The sequence below is a fragment of the Martes martes genome (assembly GCF_963455335.1).
Source record: "Martes martes genome assembly, chromosome: X".
In the NCBI taxonomy this organism is placed as follows: Eukaryota; Metazoa; Chordata; class Mammalia; order Carnivora; family Mustelidae; genus Martes; species Martes martes.
The window spans coordinates 59,322,955-59,344,555 of NC_137897.1; the positions used below are offsets into that span (position 1 = coordinate 59,322,955).

The following is a 21,601-nucleotide window of genomic DNA, read 5'->3' on the forward strand; positions in this document are numbered from 1 at the left end:
ATTATGCTGAGTGAAATAAGTCAAGCAGAGAGAGTCAATTGTCATATGGTTTCGCTTATTTGTGGAGCATAAGGAATAACACGGAGGACATGGGGAGATGGAGAGGAAAAGGGAATTGGGGGAAACTGGAGGGGGAGAAGAACCATGAGAGACTGTGGACTCTGAAAATCAATCTGAGGGTTTTGGAGGGGCAGGGAGTGGGAGGTTGGGTGAGCCTGGTGGTGGGTATTATGGAGGGCACATATTGCATGGAACACTGGGTGTGGTGCACAAACAGTGAATTTTGGAACACTGAAAATAAATTTAAAAAATTAAAAAAAAACTAATGATGCATTATATACTGGCTAATTGAACATAATAAAAAAAAAATAAAGGGGAGGAGTCAAGATGGCGGAGAAGTAGCAGGCTGAGACGACATCGGGTAGCAGGAGATCAGCTAGATAGCTTATCTAACCATTGTGAACACCTACAAATCCAACGGGAAATCAAAGAGAAGAAGAGCAACAATCCCAGAAACAGAAAATCGATCACTTTCTGAAAGGTAGGACCTGCGGAGAAGTGAATCCAAAGCGACGGGAAGATAGACCCCGGGGGGAGGGGCCGGCACCCGGCAAGCGGCGGAGCGACGGAGCACAAAATCGGGACTTTTAAAAGTCGGCTCCACTGGGAGACATAGCTCCAGAGGCTAAACTGGGGGGAAACCCAGGCGGGGTCAGCATAACCCCAGGACCCGCAGGGTCACAGAAGGACTGGGGGTGTCTGAGTGCCGCAGAGCTCGCAGGTATTGGAGCGGGGAAGCCGGCTATAGCGACAAAGCCGAGGAGTGAGCTCTAAGCCCAGGGTTACCTTGTGCCGGTCGCAGGCTGGGTGGGCTCGGAGCGCGGCCGGAGGCCACAGAGACAAAAGCGACCCGGCGCTTTTCTCCAGCTCCAACAATTGACTGCTTTCCTCGAGGCGCGACCGCAAGCCAGGGAGGCGGGACTGTTGGGCGCTTTGCTCTGAGAGCGCACTGAGGAGCGGAACCCCAAGCTCTCGGCTCCTCCGGGCCGAGAGATTGGGAGGCCGCCATCTTCATTCCCGTCCTCCGGAACTCTACGGAAAGCGCTCAGGGAACAAAAGCTCCCGAAAGCAAACCCGAGCGGATTCCTTAGCCCGGCCCCTGGCAAGGGCGGTGCAATTCCGCCTGCGGCAAGGACACTTGAAAATCACTACAACAGGCCCCTCCCCCAGAAGATCAACAAGAAACCGATCCAAAACCAACTTCAGTCACCAAGAACAGCGGAATTCCACAGCAGGAGAAAGCAAATCCTACCTGGACAAAATGACAAGGCGGAAAAACTCACCTCAAAAAAAAGAACAAGAGGCCGTACCGAAGGCTGGAGACCTAATCAATACAGACATAGGTAGCATGACAGATCTAGAGTTCAGAATGACAATTCTCAAGGTTCTAGCCGGGCTCGAAAAAGGCATAGAAGATATTAGAGAAACCCTCTCCGGAGAGATAAAAGCCCTTTCTGGAGAAATAAAAGAACTAAAATCTAACCAAGTTGAAATCAAAAAAGCTATTCATGAGGTGCAATCAAAAATGGAAGCTCTCACTGCCAGGATAAATGAGGCAGAAGAAAGAATTAGTGACATAGAAGACCAAATGACAGAGAATAAAGAAGCTGAGCAAAAGAGAGACAAACAACTACTGGAACACGAGGAGAGGATTCGAGAGATAAGTGACACCATAAGACGACACAACATTAGAATAATTGGGATTCCAGAAGAAGAAGAAAGAGAGAGGGGAGCAGAAGGTATATTGGAGACAATTATTGGAGAGAATTTTCCTAATATGGCAAAGGGAACAAACATCAAAATCCAGGAGATGCTAAGAACGCCCCTCAAAATCAATAAAAATAGGTCCACACCTCGTCACCTGATAGTAAAATTTACAAGTCTTAGCGACAAAGAGAAAATCCTGAAAGCAGCCCGGGAAAAGAAGTCTGTAACATACAAGGGTAAAAACATTAGATTGGCAGCGGACCTATCCACAGAGACCTGGCAGGCCAGAAAGAACTGGCATGACATATTCAGAGCACTAAACGAGAAAAACATGCAGCCAAGAATACTATATCCGGCTAGGCTATCATTGAAAATAGAAGGAGAGATAAAGAGCTTCCAGGACAAACAAAAGCTGAAAGAATTTGCAAACACCAAACCAGCTCTACAGGAAATATTGAAAGGGGTCCTCTAAGCAAAGAGAGACCCTAAAAGTAGTAGATCAGAAAGAAGCAGAAACAATATACAGTAACAATCACCTTACAGGCAATACAATGGCACTAAATTCATATCTCTCAATAGTTACCCTGAATGTTAATGGGCTAAATGCCCCAATCAAAAGACACAGGGTATCAGAATGGATAAAAAAACAAAACCCATCAATATGCTGCCTACAAGAAACTCATTTTAGACCCGAAGACACCTCCAGATTTAAAGTGAGGGGGTGGAAAACAATGTACCATGCTAATGGACATCAGAAGAAAGCTGGGGTGGCAATCCTTATATCAGATCAATTAGATTTTAAGCCAAAGACTATAATAAGAGATGAGGAAGGACACTATATCATACTCAAAGGGTCTGTCCAACAAGAAGATCTAACAATCTTAAATATCTATGCCCCTAACATGGGAGCAGCCAACTATATAAACCAATTAATAACAAAATCAAAGAAATACATCGACAGTAATACAATAATAGCAGGGGACTTTAACACTCCCCTCACTGAAATGGACAGATCATCTAAGCAAAAGATCAACAAGGAAATAAAGGCCTTAAATGACACACTGGACCAGATGGACATCACAGATATATTCAGAACATTCCATCCCAAAGCAACAGAATATACATTCTTCTCTAGTGCACATGGAACATTCTCCAGAATAGACCACATCCTGGGTCATAAATCAGGTCTCAATCGGTACCAAAAGATCGAGATCATTCCCTGCATATTTTCAGACCACAATGCTCTGAAGCTCGAACTCAATCACAAGAGGAAATTTGGAAAGAACGCAAATACATGGAGACTAAACAGCATCCTTCTAAAAAATGAATGGGTCAACCAGGAAATTAAAGAAGAATTGAAAAAATTCATGGAAACAAATGATAATGAAAACACAACAGTTCAAAATCTGTGGGATACAACAAAGGCAGTCCTGAGAGGAAAATATATAGCAGTGCAAGCCTTTCTCAAGAAACAAGAAAGGTCTCAAATACACAACCTAACCCTACACCTAAAGGAGCTGGAGAGAGAACAACAAAGAAAGCCTAAACCCAGCAGGAGAAGAGAAATCATAAAGATCAGAGCAGAAATCAATGAAATAGAAACTAAAAAAACAATAGAACAAATCAACAAAACTAGGAGCTGGTTCTTTGAAAGAATTAATAAGATTGATAAGCCCCTGGCCAGACTTATCAAAAAGAAAAGAGAAAGGACGCAAATAAATAAAATCATGAATGAAAGAGGAGAGATCACAACCAACACCAAAGAAATACAAACAATTATAAGAACATACTACGAGCAACTCTATGGCAACAAATTTGACAACCTGGAAGAAATGGATACATTTCTAGAGATGTATAAACTACCACAACTGAACCAGGAAGAAATAGATAACCTGAACAGACCCATAACCAGTAAGGAGATTGAAACAGTCATCAAAAATCTCCAAACAAACAAAAGTCCAGGACCAGACGGCTTCCCAGGGGAATTCTACCAAACATTTAAAGAAGAATTAATTCCTATTCTCCTGAAACTGTTCCAAAAAATAGAAATGGAAGGAAAACTTCCAAACTCATTCTATGAGGCCAGCATCACCTTGATCCCAAAACCAGACAAGGATCCCACCAAAAAAGAGAATTACAGACCAATATCCTTGATGAACACAGATGCGAAAATTCTCACCAAAATACTGGCCAATAGGATCCAACAGTACATTAAAAGGATTATTCACCACGACCAAGTGGGATTTATTCCAGGGCTGCAAGGTTGGTTCAACATCCGCAAATCCATCAATGTGATACAATACATTAATAAAAGAAAGAGTAAGAACCATATGATACTCTCAATAGATGCTGAAAAAGCGTTTGACAAAGTGCAGCATCCCTTCCTGATTAAAACTCTTCAAAGTGTAGGGATAGAAGGCACATACCTCAATATTATCAAAGCCATCTATGAAAAACCCACCGCAAATATCATTCTCAATGGAGAAAAACTGAAAGCTTTTCCGCTAAGGTCAGGAACACGGCAGGGATGTCTGTTATCACCACTGCTGTTCAATATAGTACTAGAAGTCCTAGCCTCAGCAATCAGACAACAAAAAGAAATTAAAGGCATCCAAATTGGCAAAGAAGAAGTCAAACTATCACTCTTTGCAGATGATATGATACTATATGTGGAAAACCCAAAAGGCTCCACTCCAAAACTGCTAGAACTTATACAGGAATTCAGTAAAGTGTCAGGATATAAAGTCAATGCACAGAAATCAGTCGCATTTCTTTACACTAACAACAAGACAGAAGAAAGAGAAATTGAGGAGTCAGTCCCATTTACAATCGTACCCAAAACCATAAGATACCTAGGAATAAATCTAACCAAAGAGGCAAAGAATCTATACTCAGAAAACTATAAAGTACTCATGAAAGAAATTGAGGAAGACACAAAGAAATGGAAAAATATTCCATGCTCATGGATTGGAAGAACAAATATTGTGAAAATGTCTATTCTACCTAAAGCAATCTACACATTTAATGCAATCCCTATCAAAATCCCATCCATTTTTTTTAAAGAAATAGAACAAATAATCCTAAAATTTATATGGAACCAGAAAAGACCTCGAATAGCCAAAGGAATATTGAAAAAGAAAGCCAAAGTCGGTGGCATCACAATTCCAGACTTCAAGCTCTATTACAAAGCTGTCATCATCAAGACAGTATGGTACTGGCACAAAAACAGACATATAGATCAATGGAACAGAATAGAGAGCCCAGAAATAGACCCTCAACTCTATGGTCAACTAATCTTCGACAAAGCAGGAAAGAATATCCAATGGAAAAAAGACAGCCTCTTCAACAAATGGTGCTGGGAAAATTGGACAGCCACATGCAGAAAAATGAAATTGGACCATTTCCTTACACCACACACGAAAATAGACTCAAAGTGGATGAAGGACCTCAATGTGCGAAAGGAATCTATCAAAATCCTTGAGGACAATGCAGGCAGCAACCTCTTTGACCTCAACCGCAGCAACTTCTTCCTAGGAACATCGCCAAAGGCAACAGAAGCAAGGGCAAAAATGAACTATTGGGATTTCATCAAGATCAAAAGCTTTTGCACAGCAAAGGAAACAGTTAACAAAACCAAAAGACAACTGACAGAATGGGAGAAGATATTTGCAAACGACCTATCAGATAAAGGGCTCGTATCCAAAATCTATAAAGAGCTTATCAAACTCAATACCCAAAGAACAAATAATCCAGTCAAGAAATGGGCAGAGGACATGAACAGACATTTCTGCAAGGAAGACATCCAGATGGCCAACAGACACATGAAAAAATGCTCCACATCACTCGGCATCAGGGAAATACAAATCAAAACCACAATGAGATACCACCTCACACCAGTCAGAATGGCTAAAATTAACAAGTCAAGAAATGACAGATGCTGGCGAGGATGCGGAGAGAGGGGAACCCTCCTACACTGTTGGTGGGAATGCAAGCTGGTGCAACCACTCTGGAAAACAGTGTGGAGGTTCCTCAAAAAACTGAAAATAGAGCTACCCTACGACCCAGCAATTGCACTCCTGGGTATATATCCTAAAGATACAAACGTGGTGCTCCGAAGGGGCACGTGCACCCGAATGTTTATAGCAGCAATGTCCACAATAGCCAAACTGTGGAAAGCGCCTAGATGTCCATCAACAGATGAATGGATAAAGAAGATGTGGTATATATACACAATGGAATACTATGCAGCCATCAAAAGACATGAAATCTTGCCATTTGCGACGACGTGGATGGAACTAGAGGGTATCATGCTTAGCGAAATAAGTCAATCGGAGAAATATAACTATCATATGATCTCTTTGATATGAGGAAGGGGAGATGCAAGGTGGGGGGGTTTGGGGGGAGGTAGGAAAAGAAAAAATGAAAAGATGGGATTGGGAGGGAGACAAACCATAAAAGACTCAATCTCAAGAAACAGACTGAGGGTTGCGGGGGGGAAGGGGGACGGGAGAGGGTGGTGGGGAAATGGACATTGGGGAGGGTATGGGCTATGATGAGTGCTGTGAAATGTGTAAACCAGATGATTCACAGACCTGTACCCCTGGGGATAAAAATACATTATATGTTTATTAAAATAAAAAATTAAAAAAAAAAAATAAAGAAATCACTAAAGCAGAAAAAAAAAAAAAAATAAAGGTTGGCAGGCTTGGATGGATAGAGCCTTGAGGGCACTGCCCTGTTCCTGAAGAGAAGACAGACATACAACCTGTGGGGCAGATGGCATGCAAATAGTGATCTGAAGAATGCCTGAGGCACACAGGGGGATACTGTTTGGTCTTCTTGGAGTGCATTGCTGAGATGGTAGATTCACAGATACGCTTCTCCAGGGACAAAGGAGCCTATAGGTGCCATTTCCCTTCCCTCTCCCTCAGCATAAACACAGAGCCACCTATGGCAAACAGCACAACTCCAACATTAGTTACCTAATGCTTATTCCAAGTCCCACACCCTGTGCTCTGGCACTACTGCCCTACTCGGTCAAGTTAGCCTTAGTCCCAGCACAGAGGACCCCTTCCCCAGAACACCAGTGGAAGTCCTAGCCCACAGTATGTCTTCCAACAAGAGAGTTCTGTAGGGCTTCAGTTCTAGTGGAAATAGTATCAGGTCTCATTTCACAAGCAGACCAGAGCACACCTACTTAGAACTCACCACATTCTGGTCAAGGACCAAATACTGTCAACTACAGGCAAGAGCCTGTGCACATAACTGGCTTGAAGAATAGAACAGCCAAAACACAACAGCAGAGTGCACCCAGTATACACCAGACACTGCCTGAGGTGTCAGGCTCTGGACACTACATGACCTCTTCCTCATAAAACTATCACTCAGGAGCAAGAATGATAACTTTTCTAACACAGAGAAGAAGGTGGAGGCTTAGACAAAATGCAAAGTTGGAGGAATTCATCCTAAAATAAAGAACAAGATAAAGTCATGAACAGAGATCTAAGGAGTACAGATACGTGTAACATGCCTGATGGAAAATTTAAAGCAGTAATCATAAGGATACACACTGAGCTTGAGAAAAGAATGGAAGACTTCAGGGTGGCCCTTAATGTAGAGATGAAAGAGTTAAAAAACAGTCAGAAATGAAGAATGATATAACTAAGATTAGAAACAGATTTGATGAAATGAACACAAGGAATGAAGAAGCAGAGGAATGAATAAGTGATATAAAAGATACAATAATGAAAAATAAGTGACTCCACCAAATGTAATAACATTCATATTATAGGAGTTCCAGAAGAAGAGAGAGAAAAGGGGGCAAAAAATTTATTTGAGCAAATAATAGCTGAAAACTTCCCTGACTTGGGGAAGGAAACAGATATTGAGATCCAGGAAGCACAGAGAACTTCCATCAAGATCAAAAAAAGCAGACCATCACCAACACATACTGTAATAAAAGTTGCAAAATATAGTGATGAAGAAAAAAAAATCTTAAAAGCAACAAGACAAAAGTCCGTAACTTACGAAAGAAGACTAGCTAGCTGAAGATTTCTTAATAGAAATGTGGCAAGCCAGAAGAAAGTGTCATGATATATATGTGCTGAATGGGAAAAATCTGCAGCCAGGAATACTCTATCCAGCAAGCCTATCATTCAGAATAGAAGGGGAAAGAGTTTGCCAAACAAAGAAATATTAAAGGAGTTTGTGATCACTAAACCAGCCCTGTGAGAAATATTAAAGTGGACTCCTTGAGTGGAAAGAAAAGACCAAAAATGACAAAGACAAGAAAGGTACAGAGAAAATCTCCAGAAACAATGTCAAAACAAGTAATAAATGACACTAAATACATATCTGTCAATACTTACTGTGAATGTAAATGGACTAAATGCTCCAATCAAAAGCTAGGGTGTCAGAATGGATAAAAAAATAAGACCCATCTATATACTGCCTATCAGAGACTCATTTTAGACTTGAAGACACCTGCAGATTGAAAGTGAGAGGATGGAGAAACATTTGTCTTGAAAAGGATGTTAAAGAAGCCAGAGTAACAATACTTACATCAAACAAGCTAGACTTTAAAACACACTGTAACTAGAGATGAAGAAGTACACTACATCATAATAAAGGGGATAGTTCAACAAGAATATATAACAATTCTATATATTTATATACCCAGCATGGGAGCACTCAAATGTATAAAAATGTAAATAATAAACATAAAGGAACTAATTGTTCTCTCAGCAACTTATAGCAATGGGAAGTTTACAGCAATGGACTTACAGCAATGGACAGGTCATTTAAGCAGAAAATCAATAAAGAAACAATGGTTTTGAATGACACACTGGATCAGATGGACTCAACAGATATATTCACAACATTCCATCATAAAGCAGCAGAACACACATTCTTTTAAAGTGCACATGGGACAGGGACATGTGGGTAGCTCAGTTAGTTAAGTGTCTGACTCTTAATTTCGGCTCAGGTAATTATCTCAAGGTTGTGAGATCAAGTCCTGAATCAGGCTCTGTACATAGCAGGGAGTCTGCTTGAGATTCTCTACTGTCCCTCTACCCCTCCCCACTGCATTCAATCTCTCTCTCTCAAATAAATAAATAAATCTTTAAAATGCACATGGGACATTCTCCAGAAAAGATCACAAATTAGGCCTCAAAAAATTAAAAAAGATTGACATCATACCATGCATCTTTTCTAACCATAGCACTATGAAACTTGAAGTCAACCACAAGAAAAAATTTGGAAAGACCACAAATACATGGAGGTTAAACAGTATGCTACCAAACAATGAATGGATAAACCAGTAAATCAAAGAGGAAATAAAAAATTACATGGGAAAGAGTCTACTCTTGATTCTGGGAAATAAACAGCGTTGTGGAAGGGGAGCTGGGAGGAGGGATGGGGTAATTCGGTGATGACCAATAAGGAGGGCACATGATGTAATGAGCACTAGGTGTTATATGCAACTAATGAATCATTGAACATTCTATCAAAACTAATCAGGTACTATACATTGGCTAATTGAATTTTTATTTTTTTTTTTTTTTTTTTTTTTTTTTTTTTTGGCTAATTGAATTTTTAAAAAATTACCTGGAAACCAATGAAAATGAAAACTTGACAGTCAGAAAACTTTGGGATGTCACAAAAGTGGTCTTAAGAAGGAAGCATATAGCAATATAGGCCTACCTCAAGAAGGAAGAAAAATTTCAAAGCAACAAACTAACCTTATACATAAAGAAACTAGTAAAACAACAACAAAGGAAGCCTAAAGCAGGCAGAAGGCGGGAAAATAAAGATTAGAGCAGAATAAATGATATAGAAACTAAAAAAGACCACAAAAGAACAAATCAATGAAACCAGGAGTTGATTTTTTGAAACAATCAATAAAATTGATTAACCCCTAGCCAGACTTAACAATAAGAAGAGAAAGGACCCAAGTAAATATAAGCACAAATGAGACAGGAGAAATAACAACAAATACCACAGAAATACAATTATAAGAGAATTATGAAAAACTATATGCTAACAAATTGGACAACCTGGAAGAAATGGATAAATTCCTGGGAACATATAAACTACCAAAAGTGAAACAGGAAGGAATAGAAAACTTGACAGACTAATAACCAGCAGATAAATTGAGTCAGCTATTTAAAAAAATTCCCCACAAACAAAACTCCAGAGTCAGATGGCTTCTCAGGGGAATTCACCAAACATTTAAAGAAGAGTTAGTACCTATTCTTCTCCAACTAGTCAAAAAAAAAAAAAAAAGCCACTAGGAGCCCAACATTATCCTGATACCAAAACCAGAAAAGACTCCATCAAAAAATAGAACTACAGGCCAATATCCCTGATGAACATGGATGCAAAAATTCTCAATAAAATATGGGGAAATCAGATTCAACAGTAATTAAGAGAATCATTCACCAAAATCAAGTGAGATTTATTCCTGGGCTGCAAGGCTGGTTCATTACTAGAAAACCAATCAACATGATATACCACATTAATAAAAAAAAGGATAAGAACCATATGATCATTTCAATAGATGTGGAAAAAGCATTTCACAAAGCATAATATCCATTCATGATAAAACCCACAATAAAATAGCTTTAGAGGGAATATACATCAACATAATAAATGCCATATATAAAAAACCCACAGCTAATATTATCCCCAACTGGGGAAAATTGAGAATTTTTTCTCCATATTCACAAACAACACACAGTTGTCCACTCTTACCACTGTTCTTCAAGATACTTCTGGAAGTCCTGTCCACAGCAATCAGAATACAAAAAGAATTAAAATGCACTGATATCAGCAAGGAAGAAGTAAAACTTCCACTCTCTGCAGATGACATGATACTCCGTATAGAAAACCCAAAAGACTCCACCAAAAAATTGCTAGGACTGATACACGAATTCCATAAAGTCACAAGACGCAAACTCAATGTACAGAAATCTGTTGTATTTCCATACACCAATAATGAAGCAACAGAATGAGAAATCAAGGAATCGATACCATTTATAATTGCACCAAAACCCATAAGATAACTAGGAATAAAACTATCCAAAGACATAAAGACCTGTACTCTGAAAACTATAAAACCCTGATGAAAGAAATTGAAGATGACACAAAGAAATAGAAAGACATTCCATGACCATGGATCAGAAGAACAAATATTTTAAAATGTCTATAGTACCCAAAGCAATCTACACATTTAATGCAATCCCTTTGAAAATAACACCAGTGTTTTTCACAGAGCTAAAACAAACAATCTTACAATTTATATAGAATTACAAAAGACCCAGAATAGCCAAGACAGTCTTGAAAAAGAAAAGCAAACCTAGAGGCATCACAATTCAGGACTTCAAGTTATATTACAAAGGTGTAGTGATCAAAATAGTATATTACTGGCACAAAAAATAGACACATAGATCAATGGAACAGAATAGAAAACCCAGAAATGAACCTACAACTATATGGTCAACTCATCTTTGACAAAGTAGGAAAGAATATCCAATGGAAAAAGACAGTCTGTTCAACAAAGGGTATTGGGAAAATAGGACAGCCACATGCAGAAGACTGAAACTGGACCATTTTCTTAAACCATACACAAAAGTAAATTCAGAATGGATGAAAGACCTCAATGTGAGATGGGAAGCCATTAAAATCCTAGAGGAGAACACGGGCAGTAACCTCTTTGATATCAGCTGAAGCAACTTCTTTCTAGATATGCCTCCTGAGGGAAGGGAAACAAAAACAAAAATAAGCTATCGGGACTTCACGAAAAAACCAAAACCAAACCAAAACAAACCAAAACAAAACAAAAAAAACCCCCAAAACCAAAACCAAAACCAAAACCAAAAACTTCTGCACATCCAAAGGAACAATCCACAAAACTAAAAGGCACCATGTGGAATGGAGAAGATATTTGCAAATGACATATCTTATAAAGGGTTAGTCTAAAACACATGACACACTTATAAAACTCAACACCCAAAAAACAAATAATCCATTTAAGAAATGGGCAGAAGACAGGAATAGACATTTTTCCAAAGAAGACAGACACAGGAAAAGATGCTTAATATCACTCATCATCAAGGAAATACAGATCAAAACTACAGTGAGATATTACTTCAAACCTGTCAGAATGGCAAAAATGAACAACACAGGAAACAACAAGTGTTGGTGAGAGTGCGGAGAATGGAACCCTTTTACACTGTTGGTGGGAATGCAAACTGGTGCAGCCACTCTGGAAAATAGTTCCTCAAAAAGTTAAAAATAAAACTACCTATAGTCCAGTAATTATACTACTTGGTATTTACCCAAAGGATATAAAAATACTAATTTGAAGGGATAAATGCACCCTGATGTTTATAGCAGCATTATCCACAAGAGCCAAATTACGGAAAGAGCCCTAGTGCCCACTGACTGATGATTGGATAAAGAAGACGTGGCATGTATATACAATGGAATACTACTCAGCCATATAAAGGAATGAAATCTTGCCCTTTCCAAGGACATGGATAGAGCTAGATAGTATTATGCTAAGTGAAATAAGTCAGTCAGAGAGAGGCAAATACCATATGACTTGATTCATGCAGAATTTAAGAAACCAAACAAACATGGGGGAAAAATGAGAGGAAAAACCAAGAAGCCAACTCTTCACTATAGAGAACAAATATCATTACGAGAGAGGAGGTGTTGGGGGGATGGGTTAAATAGTTGATAGGGATTAAGGAGGGCACATGTAGTGGTAGCACCCCGTGCCTTATTTAGTGTTGAATTACTAAATTTTATACCTGAAATTAATAATACATTGTATATTAACTAATTGGAATTTAAATAAAAACTTGAAAGAGAAAAATGGGAAGAATGATAGTTGAAGGAAGGTCGGTCAAAATAGTTTTTCTATAAAAGGTCAGCAGGAGTCAATACAGGAGGTTCCCAGGTGGCTGGGCAAGAACTCTTTCCCTTTTTAACTATGAAGTTTGAAATGATTTATCTTCCTTAGTCCTAGTAAGCTGCCTTATTTTAAAACTGGGCTTTAAGATAGAAACCCTGGACCTAGATAATTTAACAGGGTAAACACTTATAAAGGCATGTTTCCCATCTCTGTTCCTCACCTCAATGCTTTTCTGTTTCCTCATCAGCCACATTCACCCCAGGTACAGTTTTTGACAAGTACTACAATTTCTCATTCAAAATTTTTGTCAGCTATTTTATTATTGGGATCAGCTGCTAAAAATTATACACTGATGCCTGATATTAGCAACATAAACACATGCTGGAGGCACAGTTGTAAGCATAACATCACGTGGAGACAAAGAACAGGTAGGTGATGGTAGGGGTATATGACATGAGAACTTAACTTTTAGCTTTTCTCTCTCTCTCTCTCTCTCTCTCTCTCACACACACACACACACACACACACACATCTCATTATGATCCAAAAATCTAGTGGGAGAAAGGTGGAAGGACAAAGTTCTACTTTCTCATTTTTCCTTTGCCACTCTGCCTTTTAGAAAAGTAGAGTACATGCCTATGTAGGCTTGCCTACATATACTATATTTCTTTGTGTATTTAAACCGTTCTAAGAGAGAATGCAAATGATTTTGAAGAAAATTTAGGGGGCCCTGTGTGGCTCAGTTGGTTAAGTGTCTGCCTTTGGTTCAAGTCATGATCCCAGTATCCTGGGATCGAGCCCCGCATCAGACTCTCCGCTCAGCAGGGGAGTCTGCTTCTCCCTCTCCCTCTGCCCCTGCTCATGTTTTCTCATTCACTCTCTCTCTCTCAAATAAATAAATAAAATCTTGAATAAAATGTAGAAAATTTAACCAATGTAAATAAGGGCAGAGAAAGGTGAGCTGCTCTCCACTGATTAAATGAACTCAAGCAAAGCACCATGAGTAACCAACTGGCAGGATTGTTTATAAATATACACAGCACTCTTTATTATGTTTCCTGACTTCTGACTGGTTATAAATCAAGGTATCACAAAACTGTTAAGAAACCTTCAAGCTGCCATCTTCCAACCTAAGCCACCTGTATATGCTACACAAATCTGGCTATACTTGCCCTTTTCTATCTAATGGGCACTTATAAGGTTGACAGGCTTATATAATCTTTCTGGATACTATAGTCTCATTACACTACTTTGGTTGCATTAACATGGTCCATATTAGTGCTTGCTCTGCTAGGTGGAGAAAACACTTCCTTCTGAGCCTCCTTACCTCGGGTTTCATCCTCGTTGTCTTCCCAGGGCTCTTCATTTGCTAGCAGTGGGTTTTGTGACTCATTCACAGACCTCATAGGGAAGGAGTGTCCATCACCAGGGCTGTTGGGGAAAGAAAGGCAATGAGCTCCTGCAGCTGACACAGACTTTTTATGAATGTAATAAACCTCTTACAAATAGAAGGGGGTTCTTAGAAAGATTTAAACCATTTAGTTTATTCATTAAAGCCATGGTGGAATACGGTTTTACAATAGCATCATTTAGTTGCTGTATTGCTTTCAATTTCTATATCTTGTTTGTCTGCACCAGTGTTAACTGTTTTGGTTTGTAAGCAGCTGTTTAACTTGTTTCCCACAATGTCCAGTTATGGCAATATGCACACACTGCAGGCTTCATAATTATAATTTAATGATGATCACCTGAATTTTATCAAACTATCTTATTGTTTTGGTTCTAAATTTTCAACAAATATTAGCAGATTCAGAATCATTGATATATTGGAGATAAGTTGCTAAGAATTGGTGATAGATATTAATGTCTGAATGCCCCATTATTTGGCTTGTTATGGCAGAAAGGTTAATAGGAACTATGGGAAACAGCCAGAGTGAAGCATCTCTAGGTGTGCAGATTTGGGGCGCAATTACCCCCAGGTGGGATCCACTTCATGGATATCTATGGTAATTTAGGGCTACCTCCTTGGTTAATCTCTGTCCACCAACAGATGGGATGCATGGGAGGGAACTATGTTAGTTCTGGCTAGAGTGGGTTACAGTTTGAACATTTGAGTATATATACCTGAATCCATTGCAAATTTATATATGAGTGACTTTTGGGTTACTCATTTTCTATTACCTATGCCTTTTTTTCTATTCATAATTGTGGTTAACTGGAAGTTGACAGATTTTATTGATAGTTGTCTACAGAGGATGTAAGTATACTGATTATAAGTGAATGGGCTTTTTGTTTTTGGTTTTTTATTTCACAGAAGACCATTTTAGATCTTTGATGTAGTGATAGTGTGTGTATATTTGTGTGTGTATGTGTTAGTGGGGTGCAAATAATTGCTGGTAACAGTTATTAATCAACATTGCCCACCAATACAGTTTTGTCTTGTACTTTATAGCCAGGATAGTAGGATATACCATAGACCTTAAATAAATGAGCCTGTGAAACACCAACTGGTACTACTTATCTACTTAGAGCATTTTGGGGGTATATGTCCCCTCTGTTGTTTTCTTCTGTATATATTTGTACATATCTTTGTATATATTTTTAATTACAGAGTACATACCACTTGAATTCTACATTTTTCATTGAAAATAAAGTGAGCATTTCCCTTTATTGTGACATAGTCTTAATAACTATTACTTATGACTACATAATATTCTAGTCAATGGGGATATATATAGCATATTGTTGAATATTTAGGTTGGATGTTTCCTAATTATTGGCTGGAAATATTGTTGTGATGAACATTTTTATGCCTAGTTTGTCTTTAGGATAGATTTTTAGAAGTGGAATTACTGGACAATGGATATGTGGATTCTTATGATTTTTGATACATACTACTAAATCCATTTATAAAGAGTACTACCAGTTTACACTGCTACAAAGCATAAGAATGTCTATTTATCATACCCTTACCTCCTGATTTCTCTTTATTAACCTAGAAATAAAAACGTGGGGAAAAGAGTTTTTACTGGACCGTCATTTGCTGCAAACTACAATTAAAACTGAATTTCTTACTTCAAGGCATGGTCCAGCATCAACTTCTTTAAGTGGTAATAATTACCTACCTGGACCCAATAGGTATTAACCAGAACTTCTTGTTATCGCCAAACACCTGCTGGATATTTTTGATGAAGCCAAGGTTGAACCCATTTTTCTCTGGGCCACTTGTAAACACTGGAGTACAGAAGGCCTCTAGGGCAGGATAGGGGAGTTGAAGAAAAGAGGAAGAAAGCAATAAAGGAACAAATTTCAGGACTATTATGATCTTACAGTTCTCCATGAATGTGATTTGATGTTACAATATCTTTTTGCTGTGGTAGCACGGGACTCTTATTCTTAGTTATTGCTAAATTACTTAGTAAAAACCAGTTTAATTACTTAATACAAAGTAATTTTGTTATTAAATGCAAAGAATTGGTACTCTATTTTTTTAAAAGGCAGAGGAAACACATAATGGTAGAAATTATTATAAGTAGCCATGGGGTAACTATATATTTTGTGTGGCTGCATTTAAGGAGTGAAAGAACAATCTGAATAGTATTTATTTGAATCTAAGTGGAAACAGCTGCCCAATGGTCTCCGTTTTTAGAGCTGGGACTAAAGTAAAGATGCATGAAGAGTTGGTAATAACATTGATTTTGTTTTGAAACATTTCAGAAATGAAGATGTTCACACTAAAACCTGCAATGTAAGAAATTGAGTTTTATTCCAGTAAAAATGTCAACAGGTGAACTATAATCACCTCAAAGACTGAGGAATTAGACCATGTTAGTGCACCTTATTTTTAGACACACATTTATCCCATTAAGCAAAAAACACTTTCACTGTTGGACAGGCTGCATCTAGCCTTCTCCCATTTGTTCTTTGTTTTCAGATTCTGTTATCGTGAAGTCTTTAGTACTTCTCTACTTTGCAGTTATGTCTAAGCCAAATGTGTTCATCTACCACCCTAGCAACTAAGTGCTACAAATATCTGGTTTAGAAAAGGAGTGTAAATATTTTCTTAGCTGTTAGCATCATTAGTGAATGAGTTTCAAATGTGTAGTGGCTTTTGTACTAAACTTTGCTCAATCTATCTTAGCTAAACATTCAACACTTTCTCCTCACTCCTAATGCATTTATTTGTATACAATGCAAATATTTGTTTCACTATAGATGAAATAAAGTTGTTGCACTGGAATCCATCAGAAATATAATTCTCCAAATAACAGCCTGGAGTATAGAGTAACCAAAAAAATGTTCACTTCTTGTACTCATTTTCTAGAAACTTGCTTATTCAGTGTATTTATCATATTCCCAGTCCTCCACAGCTCCCTGATGATTGTAGATATTGTGATTTTTTGGCTTAGATTCTTTCTTGGCACTCTGTCTTCGGATGCCCTCAATAATTTAGATTCTTTTATCTTTATTAACCTTCACCTCTCTCTTCTGATGTTCCCTTCTGTACTGATTTTTCCTCCACTTCCTCATGTGAACACCTTTCAGAAATTTTTCAAGCCATAAATTTGGGGAGTTATTACCCAATGTGAATTCTAAAGAGCAATGATCCATTTTGGTTTTGTGTGAGGTTTCATTCAACAATGCTTTATTTATTCACTATGGCTCTCCAGTTTGGTTAAACGTGTTTACATCTGTCTCAGTTTGGAAGCAAAGGAATTACACTATAAATAAAATGCTTCAGTGGGACATTTTCTCTTCCTTGGGAATAATTTGTAGGTCACTATCATATACATTAATGTGTTTCTTCCCTCATCTTAATAACCAGTCTTACCTAAGGTGGTTTTGTTTCTGCTGACAAGCCAACAATGGTAACCAAAGAGAATCACAAGGCTGACAAAAAACATGCAGGCCACAAAGAGGAGGAAAAGAACATGGAACTTTGAGCGAACACTGGGCAATTCCCCCTAGAACAGAAATAATAAACAAATAAAAACAAAGAATTAAAGTGATAAGGCTTGGGTAGATTTTCTATATGTTAGCACTTTTCTCATGTGTATAAAATGTCTAGCTATAATTAAAAAATAAATTTTATAAAATTTTTATAAAAGTTCTTTCTGTTGATGACCATACCTCATTATGGTTATACTTTCAGCCTACAAAGCCTAAATTGGATCCTTGATTAAGTTCAGTGTAAAACAGAGTATATACTGCAAAAATTAGAAAATAGTAGTATAAAAAGGGTATATTCAGGCCATAACTGGTATGCAACTTCTTAAAGCTTGTACTCCATTTAGTTTGCAAATTATCAGTCACTGGGCAGAGGTGATTTTGAGGTTATATGGTTCATCCTCTTGTCTCAAAATGGGTTATTCTGAAATACTTTATATATGTCATGTTTCCTTGGATATATGTATATTGAAAACATCACAATGATACATGTAGGAAGTTAAAACACATACGTAGAATTTCAAAATGCTCTACCTATAAGCTATAATCTGACTTTAAGGCTACTGAAAATTTTGTGTGGTTGTTTTTTATAGCTGAAGTAGAATGTGTTGATATATCACAACCTGTGAGATAGCTCTTTAGACAGTAAAATCAAGCAGGATTTGATAGGCAATTGTTAAAGTAGGTAGCTAAACACTTTTATAGTTATTTGGGACATCTTATTTTCCATGTGGTACCAGCTTTCTTCTTTTACATGCAGCCATAAACCAGCATGCATACTGTATAACATTTTATCTTCTGAAGAGAACTTTAGAAAACATTTTCAGTTTGGGAGTGAGTAGTTGAGAGAAGTTTTTTATTCCCCTCTTTCCCGTGCTGATCATTGTTTTGGCATGATGAATTGCATTAAAGTATTTCCATATGCTTTGAGTAGTAAAGTTAAAGGTGATTCTTGATTGAAGTGGGTGTTAACATTAGGATCTGGTTCTACTTCAGTTTGGAAGGAAAAAATTAAGACTTGGAAACACTTGGAAAATTCAGATAGCACAGATTTTTTTTTTAGAGAAGATTTTTATTCATTTTGATGTAAGGAAATTTGGGGGATCTTTCACAGTATATATGTTTGAAGGATGAAGATTAGGGGAAGTCAGTTAGTCAGATGTGTTCAGCTGACAAGTATTCTGGGTAAAATTTGCATAGGGGCAGAGCACCCAGGACACAGTCACCTCAAGGACTTCAACCTTCAGAAAACTTCATCTGAAGCTCCTTTCTGAAATGATCCCTCCACAAAATCTTGGCCTAAGCACCCAAACTGAATTTGATTGGCTTGTGTTTGTTTTGAGTTTATAGAAAAAATTTATGTGCAGTTTTGTAGTGGTTTTGCCTAGCTGGGTTTTTGCTTTCATAATCTCTACTCTTTGAGTATGTTTGTTAAAGCTTTTACAGCGTACATTTACTTTACTTCTTGTCTTTCATGTTTGAATGGGTAATAGGAAATGTCTAGGCAAGAGGGGCTGATAGAAACTCAGTTCAGACCTTGGGTAGCTAAGCTGGAATTCTTTCCCTCCCCTAATTACTTTTATAGTAATTACTCTTATAGTCTTTTGTCCGCTAAAGGGTATCTCTTGATAAAGTCTCCCCCCCTTTTTTTGTTGGAAGAGGTTGATGGCCCTATGTTCAAAATTACCTTCCCAGGAGATAGCTAAGCTAAATTACTCAAAGCAACAACCACTAGAAACAGTTCAGGGGAATACTGGTAGAATAATACTACTATCTTAGTTCTAAAATAATTCAAGGTCTCTATGTGGAGATTCATGGCCCAGTGTGGAAGGTGTATATTACTACTTTTTTTCATAAGGCAAAAGATCAATTTCCTATCAAAGAAGCTACTCTTGGGACGCCTGGGTGGCTCAGTTGGTTAAGCGGCTGCCTTCGGCTCAGGTCATGATCCCAGCGTCCTGGGATCGAGTCCCACATCGGGCTCCTTGCTCAGCAGGGAGCCTGCTTCTCCCATTGCCTCTGCCTGCCACTCTGCCTGCCTGTGCTCGTTCGCTCTCTCTCCCTCTCTCTCTCTGACAAATAAATAAATAAAATCTTTAAAAAAAAAAAAAAAAGAAGCTACTCTTCAAGATAATATATAGAGGAAAAACATGGCCGATGATTGTGTTCTAAATTCTTTATTCCAAAGGAGCTATAGCTTCTCCATAGCAGGACCATAAAGGGCAGGCGGATATGGTATAGTGTTTAAGATCTCTGGGCTTAGGGTCAGATAGCTTCCAGTCCTGATTTTGAAACTTAAAGCTGGGTGATCCTGAGCAAGTCACTTAACTACTATGAGCCTCAGTTTTATTATTTTTAAATGAGACTAACAATTCCTGTTTTGTGTACTTTATAAGGTTGTGGTAAGGAGAAGATGAGACAATAGATATGAAAGTGCTCTGAAAATGGTAAAGTATCCTACAAACAGAGGTTGCTGTTCTTAGGAGAACCATTAGTCACCTTGATACATGGTTTTTAGAATACATGGCAGTGTTTACTTTTTATTTTAAGGTGAGACTCAATTTAAACTGAGAAAGTCTTCTCTAAACCACCTCAAAGTGCTTTCTGACTGGAGAGACTGCAAAGAAGCATTTTTCTGAATTGTCAATGCCCTTTTCATTACAAGAGCAAGCCAAGACAGTTTCTCTTATGTCCCATTTGTCAGGCATGAGCTAATCTACTGTAGAGAAAAATGAAGAAATAAGAAAAGGACAAGCCCATGTTCATCTTGTGCTTGTGAATACTGGCATATTTTTGGTAATTAATTCACATCCAAATATTGTATTTCAAGAGCGAAAAAAACATACATCACCTGGATGGCTGGCATTGTGGTATTTGATGACTGACTGGCTTGGAGGGCCAAGGCAAAATGTGTAAAATGCAACATTGTTTACTCTGTTATGAGTTCTTAAACACTACCCTACTGTGAAGACCAAGTAAGGCCTGTAGTGAAGACTAAGGTTGACACTTTCCCTGCTGAATTGGATACGGTAGATTTTCTTTACATTCAGGGTAGTAGCTCAGTGTGTGAATGGGATGCCAAACAGCTCATGAAAACCTGAACAATAGATAAGAGATCCTGTGATGTGGAAAGGAGCCAAAGAAGAGATGACAAGATAATGAAACATTTTGTATTGGGGGAAAATTTATGAGAAAATTTCATTTCTGCTTATACTTTTGTATCTTGAAGATTTTTAAAAAAGATTTTATTTATTTGTCAGAGAGAGAGAAAGAGTGAGCATGAGCAGGGGAAGGGGTTGAGGGGGAAGCAGGCTTCCAGCTGAGCAAGGAGCCTGATGCAGGGCTTGATTCCAGGACCCTGGGATCATGACCTGAGTTGAAGGCAGATGCTTAACCAACTGAGCCACCCAGGTACCCCATAATTCCTGATTCTTAAAGTCATTCAATATCTGAATTGATTAAGAAAGTTGGGAAAATGGAAAGCACATATCACTATAATTTTTTATCCTGTATTTTCTATACTAGTCAGGATCAAAACATTAATTAATAATTTAACTATTCTCAGGTATTTAGGTTCTCACTGCCTTTCTCCATTGTTCTCCAGTTTATTATAATCTTTAATCTGGTCACAGGATTCACATTCTTTCCTTGCTGCTTATCTCTTCACTTGATGTAAGATATAATATAATATATAATATATAATAGTATGGGCTCCTGTACAATTCCTACAGTAATAACTAATAGCTCTACCTACATCTGTCTTTTGCTATTTAGGTTCAGTTTGGACAACCTCCATCATAGAAGGTTATGATATTTAACTACTGTACTGGAATTGTGGGGAGGGGATAACCTCAGGAGTCCATTGGCATGAAATAAAAAAAATTCACTATATTGCTGCCAGACCCAACACACATACGTAAAGTAAAAATCTGCCTTCAATTCTTTTGGAAGTAGATGGGATATGAT

The 21,601-nt window shown here is 38.1% G+C and overlaps 1 protein-coding gene across 2 annotated transcripts in view; it reads right to left on the minus strand.

Annotated features, from left to right (window-relative positions):
* The window catches only part of ZDHHC15 (zDHHC palmitoyltransferase 15), a gene marked incomplete at both ends in the record, with an annotated part of 181,870 nt that overhangs the window by 49,577 nt on the left and 110,692 nt on the right, over positions 1 to 21,601 (minus strand). For both annotated transcript variants that reach the window (XM_080795769.1, XM_080795770.1), the window contains 3 exons: positions 14,016 to 14,119; positions 15,814 to 15,940; positions 17,520 to 17,652. In XM_080795769.1, coding sequence (XP_080651895.1) covers positions 14,016 to 14,119; positions 15,814 to 15,940; positions 17,520 to 17,652 — 364 coding nt within the window. The remainder of the gene's footprint in view (positions 1 to 14,015; positions 14,120 to 15,813; positions 15,941 to 17,519; positions 17,653 to 21,601) is intronic.